This window comes from Talpa occidentalis, unplaced genomic scaffold, assembly GCF_014898055.3.
Source record: "Talpa occidentalis isolate TD23 unplaced genomic scaffold, MPIMG_talOcc4v2.1 talOcc4.9, whole genome shotgun sequence".
In the NCBI taxonomy this organism is placed as follows: domain Eukaryota; kingdom Metazoa; phylum Chordata; class Mammalia; order Eulipotyphla; family Talpidae; genus Talpa; species Talpa occidentalis.
Window position 1 is genome coordinate 79,960,482 of NW_023605305.1, and position 9,061 is coordinate 79,969,542.

General features: G+C 45.8%; 1 protein-coding gene across 1 annotated transcript; it reads left to right on the forward strand.

The window, feature by feature from the left end:
* The first annotated feature begins 1,045 nt into the window (after positions 1 to 1,045).
* On the forward strand, positions 1,046 to 3,082 carry LOC119236863 (hornerin-like). The gene is made up of 3 exons (XM_037500813.1): positions 1,046 to 1,210; positions 1,255 to 2,371; positions 2,424 to 3,082. Exons 1-3 carry the CDS (start codon positions 1,046 to 1,048, stop codon positions 3,080 to 3,082), a joined length of 1,941 nt encoding a protein of 646 aa, XP_037356710.1.
* Positions 3,083 to 9,061: the final 5,979 nt, after the last annotated feature.

Consider the following 9,061-nt stretch of genomic DNA (forward strand, 5'->3'; position numbering starts at 1 on the left):
TCGGGTTCAGGTCAGTCCTCCAGTTCTGGTCAATGTGGGTCCAGCTCAGGTCAGTGTTCTAGAGGCAAGCAAGAAAGTTCGGGATCAGGTCAGTCTTCTAGCTGTGGCCAACATGGATCTGTATCTCGTGAGTCTGCTAGCTATGGACAACATGGATCGACTCAGTCTTCGAGCCATAGACAACATAGCTCTGGTAATATTCAGTCCCCTAGTCCTGTTCAAGATGGGTCTGCATCAGGTCAATCTTCCAGCTGTGGCCAACACAGCTCTAGCTCTGGTCAGTCTTCTGCCCCTCGTAAAAATGAGTCAAGTCAGTCTTCCAATTCTGGGGACCACGGATCAAGTTCAGGTCAGTCTTCTACCTGTGGAAAACATGGTTCTGCATCAGGCCATTCTTCTAGCTCTGGCCAAGACAAGTCAAGTCAGTCTTCAAGATATAGACTACATGGGTCTAGCTCAGGTCAGTCTACAAGCTGTGGCCAACATGGTTCTGGATCAGGACAGGCATCCACTAATGGACAACATGGCTCTGGATCAGGCCATTCCTCTAGCTGTGGCCAACATGGATCTAGCTCTGGTCAGTCGTCTGGCCATGGTCAACATGGGTCAAGTCAGTCTTCAAGTCACAGGCGACAGAAGTCTAGTTCAGGTCAGTCTTCCACCTGTGGCCAACACAGTTCTGGAACGAGTCAATCTTCTAGCTGTGGTCAAGATAAGACAAATCAGTCTTCAAGAAATAGGCAACATAGGTCTAGTTCAGGTCATTCTTCCAGCTCTGACCAACATGGTTCTGGATCTGGTCAGTCCTCTAGCTCTGGTCAGCCTAGGTCCAGCTCAGGTCACTCTTCTCGCTGTGGCCAACAAAGATCCAGTTCTGGTCAAAATTCTGGCCATGGTCAACATGAGTCAATTCAGTCTTCGAGTCATAGGCAACATGGGTCTAGTTCAGGTCAGTCTTCTACCTGTAGCCAGCATGGTTCTGGATTGAGTCAGTCTTCTAGCTGTGGTCAAGACAAGTCAAGTCAGTCTTCCTCTAATAGGAAACATGGCTCTAGTTCAGGTCATTCTTCCAGCTCTGGCCAACATGGTTCAGGATCTGGTCAGTCCTCTAGCTCTGGTCAGACTGGGTCCAGCTCAGGTCACACTTCTAGCTGTGGCCAACACAGATCCAGTTCTGGTCAAAATTCTGGCCATGGTCAACATGCGTCAAGTCAGTCTTCGAGTCATAGGCAACGTGAGTCTAGTTCAGGTCAGCCTTCTAGCGGTGGCCAACATGGCTCTGGATCAGGTCAGTCTTCAAGCTGTGGCCAACAAGGATCTATATCTCCTGAGTCTGCTAGCTATGGACAACATGGATCAACTCAGTCTTCGAGCCATAGACAACATGGCTCTGGTAACATTCAGTCCCCTAGTCCTGTTCAACATGGGTCTGCATCAGGTCAATCTTCCAGCTGTGGCCAACACAGCTCTAGCTCTGGTCAGTCTTCTGCCCCTGGTAAAAATGAGTCAACTCAGTCTTCCAATTCTGGGGACCACGGATCAAGTTCAGGTCAGTCTTCTACCTGTGGAAAACATGGTTCTGCAGCAGGTCATTCTTCTAGCTCGGGCCAAGACAAGTCAAATCAGTCTTCAAGACATAGACGACGTGGGTCTAGTTCAGGTCAATCTTCCAGCTGTGGTCAACACAGCTCTAGCTCTGGTCAGTGTTCTGCCCCTCGTAAAAATGAGTCAAGTCATTCTTCCAATTCTGGGCATCACGGATCAAGTTCAGGTCAGTCTTCTAGCTGTGGGAAACATGGTTCTGCATCAGGTCAGACCTCCACTTATGGACAACATGGTTCTGCATCAGGCCATTCTTCTAGCTCTGGCCAAGACAAGTCAAGTCATATTTCCAGTAATAGGCAACATGAGTCTAGTTTAGGTCAGTCTACCAGCTGTGGCCAACATGGTTCTGGATCAGGTCAGGCCTCCACTAGCGGACAACATGGCTCTGGATCAGGCCATTCCTCTAGCTGTGGCCAACATGGATCTAGCTCTAGTCAGTCATCTGGCCATGGTCAACATGAGTCAAGTCAGTCTTCGAGTCATACACGACAGGAGTCTAGTTCAGGTCAGTCTTCCACCTGTGGCCAACACAGTTCTGGAACGAGTCAATCTTCTAGCTGTGGTCCAGACAAGTCAAGTCAGTCTTCCTCTAATAGGAAACATGGCTCTAGTTCAGGTCATTCTTCCAGCTCTGGCCAACATGGTTCTGGATCTGGTCAGTCCTCTAGCTCTGGTCAGCCTGGGTCCAGCTCAGGCCACTCTTCTAGCTACGGCCAACACACATCCAGTTCTGGTCAAAATTCTGGCCATGGTCAACATGCATCAAGTCAGTCTTTGAGTCATAGGCAACGTGAGTCTAGTTCAGGTCAGCCTTCTAGCTGTGGCCAACATGGCTCTGGATCAGGTCAGTCTTCTAGCTGTGGCCTACATGGCTCTGGATCAGGTCAGTCTTCTAGATGTGGCCAACATGGATCGACTCAGTCTTCGAGCCATAGACAACATGGCTCTGGTAACATTCAGTCCCCTAGTCCTATTCAACATGGGTCTGCATCAGGTCAATGTTCCAGCTGTGGCCAACACAGCTCTAGTTCTAGTCAGTCTTCTGCCCCTGGTAAAAATGAGTCAACTCAGTCTTCCAATTCTGGGGACCACGGATCAAGTTCAGGTCAGTCTTCTACCTGCGGAAAACATGGTTCTGCAGCAGGTCATTCTTCTAGCTCTGGCCAGGACAAGTCAAATCAGTCTTCAAGACATAGACGACGTGGGTCTAGTTCAGGTCAATCTTCCAGCTGTGGCCAACACAGCTCTAGCTCTGGTCAGTCTTCTGCCCCTCGTAAAAATGAGTCAAGTCAGTCTTCCAATTCTGGGCAACACGGATCAAGTTCAGGTCAGTCTTCTAGCTGTGGGAAACATGGTTCTGCATCAGGTCAGACCTCCACTTATGAACAACATGGTTCTGCATCAGGCCATTCTTCTAGCTCTGGCCAAGACAAGTCAAGTCATACTTCCAGTAATAGGCAACATGGGTCTAGTTTAGGTCAGTCTACCAGCTGTGGCCAACATGGTTCTGGATCAGGTCAGGCCTCCACTAGCGGACAACATGGCTCTGGATCAGGCCATTCCTCTAGCTGTGGCCAACATGGATCTAGCTCTAGTCAGTCATCTGGCCATGGTCAACATGAGTCAAGTCAGTCTTCGAGTCATATGCAACAGGAGTCTAGTTCAGGTCAGTCTTCCACCTGTGGCCAACACAGTTCTGGAACTAGTCAATCTTCTAGCTGTGGTCAAGACAAGTCAAGTCAGTCTTCCTCTAATAGGAAACATGGCTCTAGTTCAGGTCATTCTTCCAGCTCTGGCCAACATGGTTCTGGATCTGGTCAGTCCTCTAGCTCTGGTCAGCCTGGGTCCAGCTCAGGCCACTCTTCTAGCTGTGGCCAACACAGATCCAGTTCTGGTCAAAATTCTGGCCATGGTCAACATGAGTCAAGTCAGTCTTCGAGTCATATGCGACAGGAGTCTAGTTCAGGTCAGTCTTCCACCTGTGGCCAACACAGTTCTGGAACGAGTCAATCTTCTAGCTGTTGTCAAGACAAGTCAAGTCAGTCTCCCTCTAATAGGAAACATGGCTCTAGTTCAGGTCATTCTTCCAGCTCTGGCCAACATGGTTCTGGATCTGGTCAGTCCTCTAGCTCTGGTCAGCCTGGGTCCAGCTCAGGCCACTCTTCTAGCTGTGGCCAACACAGATCCAGTTCTGGTCAAAATTCTGGCCATGGTCAACATGAGTCAAGTCAGTCTTCGAGTCATATGCGACAGGAGTCTAGTTCAGGTCAGTCTTCCACCTGTGGCCAACACAGTTCTGGAACGAGTCAATCTTCTAGCTGTGGTCAAGACAAGTCAAGTCAGTCTTCCTCTAATAGGAAACATGGCTCTAGTTCAGGTCATTCTTCCAGCTCTGGCCAACATGGTTCTGGATCTGGTCAGTCCTCTAGCTCTGGTCAGCCTGGGTCCAGCTCAGGCCACTCTTCTAGCTGTGGCCAACACACATCCAGTTCTGGTCAAAATTCTGGCTATGGTCAACATGCATCAAGTCAGTCTTCAAGTCATAGGCAATGTGAGTCTAGTTCAGGTCAGCCTTCTAGCTACAGCCAACATGGCTCTGGATCAGGTCAGTCTTCTAGCTGTGGCCAACATGGATCTAGCTCTGGTCAGTCTTCTGGCTACGGACAACATGTGTCCACTCAGTCTTCAAACCATAGACCTCATGGCTCTATTTCAGGTCAGTCCTCCAGATCTGGCAAACATGGGACTGGATTAGGTTCATCCCCTACTTCTACTTCAGGACCGTCATCAAGCTGTGGCCAACATGGATCTAGCTCTAGTCAGTCTGCTGGCTATGGACAACAAAGTTCTACTCGATCATCTAGTCACAGACAACGAAGCTCTGGTTCAGGTCAGTCCTCTAGTTCTGGTCAATGTGTGTCCAGCTCAGGTCAGTGTTCTAGCGGTGAACAAGAAGGTTCTGGATCAGGTCAATCTTCTAGCTCTGGACAACATGGATCTAGCACTGGTCAGACTTCTGGCCATGGAAAACAGAGGTCCACTCAATCATCTACCCAGAACCAACAAAGCTATGGTTCAGGTCATTCCTCTAGCTCTGGTCAACGTGGGTCCAGCTCAGCTCACTCTTCTAGCTGTGGCCAACATGGATCCAGCTCTGGTCAGTCTTCTGGCTATGGACTACATGAGTCAAGTCAGTCTTCAAATCATAGGCAATATGGGTCTAGTGCAGGTCAGTCTACTAGCTGTGGTAAACATGGTTCTGGATCAGGTCAATCCTCTAGTGGTGGCCAACATGGATCTAGCTCTGGTCAGTCTTCTGGCTATGGCCCACATGGTTCTGGAACTGATCAGTCTTTTAGTAGTGGCCAACATGGATCTACCTCTGCTCAGTCGTCTGCTTGTGGACAAGCTGGGTCCACTCAGTCTTCTAGCCATAGACAACAAGGCACTGGTTCAGGTCAATCCTCAAGCTCTGGCAAACTTGGTTCTGGGTCTAGACGGTCCTCTAGTTATGGGCAACATGGTTCTACTTCAGGACAGTCATCAAGTTGTGGACAACATGGATCTAGCTCTGGTCAGTCTGGTCATGGTCAACGTGGCTCAAGTCAGTCTTCCAGCCATCAACAACATGGCTCTGGCTCTGGCCCGTGTTCAAGCTGTGGCCACTATGGGTCTGGATCCGGTCAGTCCTCCAGCTCTGGACAACATGGATCTAGCTCAGGTCAGTCTACTTATGGTCAACATGGCTCTGGTCAGTCTTGTAGCCACAGCCAATATGGGTCTGGCTCATTTCAGTCTTCCAGCTGTGGCCAACAGGGATCAGGCTCAGCTCCATCCTCTACCTATGATCAACAATGGTCCAGTTCAAGTCATTCTTCTAGCCATAGCCAACCTAGTTCTGGCCCTGAAAAATATGGGGCTGATTCACGTCACTCCTCCACCTCTAGGCAATGTGGCTCCAGATCTCGTCAGAATTCTGGCTCTGACCAGTCTGGATCTGGCTCATATCATTCATCTTGCTCTGAACAAGGTGGTTATGGATCTGATCAATCTTCTAGTTATGACAAGCAAGAATGCCAAGGGAGAAGTAGGTCAAGTTCAAGTGGAACTCATGATGAGTACAGTAGACCCAAAAGGGGCTCAACCCCCAATCAATCCAGGAGAAGTAGCCAGGAGTGGTCAGAGTACAGTCAAAATGAAAGAAGTGGCACTGATAGTGAGTCTGATGGATGTGAGAGAACCAATAGACCGTCAAGAACATGGAGTCAAGGAAGTCAAGGAAGCAGTCAGGGTCAGTGGGAATCTGGGTGTAGCCAGTCAAAGAGTAATCAAGAAGGACAATCAAGAAGGGGTTCCACACAACTAGGAAGCTCCTCAGGTTGTGGCTCTGGACAATTCACACCCTCCTCTGGACAGTCTACATCCAACACTACCACTACACTAATTCGCAAGGGAGATAATTTACAAGGCGGCTATAGTTATCAGAGATGGGCAGGTAACTATGGAGGGGGAAGTATCAGTTCAAGTTCCCATGGTGTCTGCAGTAGCACGCCACTCTATGAATATGTCCAAGAACAGAGGGGCTAGATTTAGAGATGAAAAGTAAACTCAAGTAACAATGTAAAAAATGTAACACAAGCAATGTAGACAAAGCAATTCATTAGGAACCTTCTTTCTGATAGTGCATATATTTGGTTTGTTCTTTTTCTTTTAAATATGTAACTGTACTCTATCCTTTTTATTGGGGTCCTTCAAAAGAATGTAAGGGTTTGGGCTACTTTGTTGGGAAAATTCTGTTTGGATAATGCGTGGGACATAATTTGGAAGAATAATGAAGAAGCCTTTAAAGAACGTGGGGTTCAGTTCAGTTCTTTTTGAGAGTTCACTGCTCGTTACCGATGTCAAACTAAGCTCACATCTTTAAAGGGCAAAATGTTATCAATTCATTACCACTTCTGGAGGCAAAAGAGAAGGAAAAACTGCATTTATAGAAATATGGACCAAATAATTTCAGGGGTGAGGCACATTTCAGTGGTGGTAGAACAAACAAGACCTAAAAGCACAGATACAGCAGTTGGTTTGCTTAGTAAAACCACCAAATGCCTACTCTTGGGTTTATCTTTAATCAGAAACCTAGCAAGAGGTATTAAAAAGTGACATGCAGCGCCGCTCCCTAGTCAGTGAGTGACAGCATTATTTCTTAAAGAGCAGGCATGGATCAGTTCAGGGTCCAAATGGGGGCTCTGATTTGGGTATGCAAAGGAAGAACTCAGCCCCTTCTCCTAAGAATTCCTCCAAGATGAAAATCTTTGGAAGCCCAATAGCATGCAAACACAATGGCTCCAACCTACTTCTGTAGTTCAGTGGCCTTTCTCCCAATGGGAAATACCCTTTGAACCCAATGGAAGAGAAGAGTGTCTGACACTGCCTATAGTTCCATAACTTGACTGTAACATCTATGTTTCACATCTTTTGTTCAAAAATAATTGGACTGCATTAAAATTGGCAATAAATAACAGTGATGAAATACTAGTTTCTCTCATCTCTCTTCATTTCACTTCCACTCGCCAGTGGTCAGCCAAGAAACAAACTCAAATAAATCACTAGGTTCCAAGTTCTCATCCTTCACAAACAACCCAGAAAATATAAGTAATTTTTCAATCAATAAAACAACTCAACCTTAAAATCAGCTAAAGATTTAATAGATGGGAAACCAAACAGAAAGACAGACTAAGGAAAATAATCATGAGAACTCAAAGTTATCAGTCATTAGAGGATTACAAGTTAAACACAATTAAAACATAAGAAGATGTTATCATGTACCCATTAGAATGTCAATTTTAAATACTGGCAACACCATGACTGGTAGCAGATAGCAAAATGAAAAGATAGAGTTAATTTGAAAACAGTGTACATTTTCTTATCAAGCCATATATACTTGACTAAAACCCACATCTACTCCTAGCTTAAATGGAAACATTTGCCCACATGAAGATTTCTCACATAAATCTTAATAGTACCATTAATAAATATATCCCCAAACTAAAAACAACCATCAGTCCACCAACCAATGAATAAAGAAAAAAAATATACAATGAAATGCAATACAAGAAAAAAAAATGAGCTTCTGCTACACATTAAATGGATGAGCCTCAGAAACATTACACTGAACAAAAGAAGTCAACTGCAAGAGTACCTACTGCATGATGCTATTTGATGAATCTTTAATAAGACAAATATAAGATTAAAAGTGATAAAAGGTTGACTAGGGCTGGGTATAGAACTTATGAATTGCCTAGTAAAAGGAACACAAGGCAATAAGGTGACAGAACTATTCTAACAGAAACATGTTTTTATCAAAACACATACAACTGTATATTGGAAATATATAAAACAGTTGCATTTGTTTCAGTTTCCATGCAGCTTTTGTGAAACTTGACACAAAATTCTGAAACTATATATAGAAGGGCAGGCTCAAAATTGTGTAGAACAATGTTTAAGTTAAAGAGCAAAAGAGACAAGCCAGGACCCATCTGGCCGCCAGTCAGAGCCCAGAGGGGATTCCAGCCACCAACAGGGCAGACTGTGGGTGCAGGGAAGTGCCCTTCTGACTTTCCATTTTAGAACAGAACAGGTATATTTGCATCCAGAACCCACCTAGACTGAGTTGAACTGGGAAAGGTTGCCCCCACAGCCAGAGGTGAGCTGAAAAGGCCCCACAAGCCAGGCACTGTCTGGCTGCCAGTTGGAGCCCAGAGGGGGATCCAGAGATTTGGAGCCCAGTGGGCATTCTAGCCATGGCCAGGGCAGTGTATGGGACCGCAAGACCCACCTCTGGAATCAAACAAATACAGAAGGAGGAGATTTTTTGTGACAGTGACCACTAACATAATTCATAGTACCACTGCCCTACGGGACCTCTGGCGTAACAGTTTTTGACTCGATTGGACAACCAGTTTCCAACATCCCAGAAAGAGAACACCAAAAAGATGCCGGCCAATACCAGTGACACAGTGTCCCAATGCACAGGGCAAATTAGAAAATAAGCAGCAGAGAGAAGAAAAACTACAAGCAACCAAGAAATTTCTTAAGGAAAAGACACACCACAAAAAGAAAATCACCCACCACAATGCAACAACAGTGACCTGGAAGAACTTCTGGGCCTTCCAAATAGAGAGTTTAAAAACTGCCAGGATTAAAAAACTGAAAGAAGTCATAAAGGAAAACAATGATAAGGGGAAAATAATCAACAATCAGAAGAATGAAATTTAGTCCCTAAAGAGGGAAGTGAAAGAAATGCAGGAGATCAAAGGATTAATGGAGGAGCTAAAGAACTCTGGGAAAAGCAGTGAAAGCAGAATAGATGAAATGGAAGAACAAATAAGTACTTCTCAAAGACACAGAAATGAAAAGAACCAAAACAGGAAAGGAAAGAGAACTATGAATCAAAAACAAT

Excerpts from the sequence above, each read along its gene's own strand:
- LOC119236863 (XM_037500813.1), top strand. The coding sequence starts at position 1,046 with ATGGCTCTAGTTCAGGTCATTCTTCCAGCTCTGGCCAACATGGTTCAG. Across the intron at positions 1,211-1,254 it reads CCATGGTCAACATGCGTCAA|CCTTCTAGCGGTGGCCAACA; the intron begins GTCAGTCTTCGA and ends AGTTCAGGTCAG. Across the intron at positions 2,372-2,423 it reads CCATGGTCAACATGCATCAA|CTGTGGCCAACATGGCTCTG; the intron begins GTCAGTCTTTGA and ends TCAGCCTTCTAG.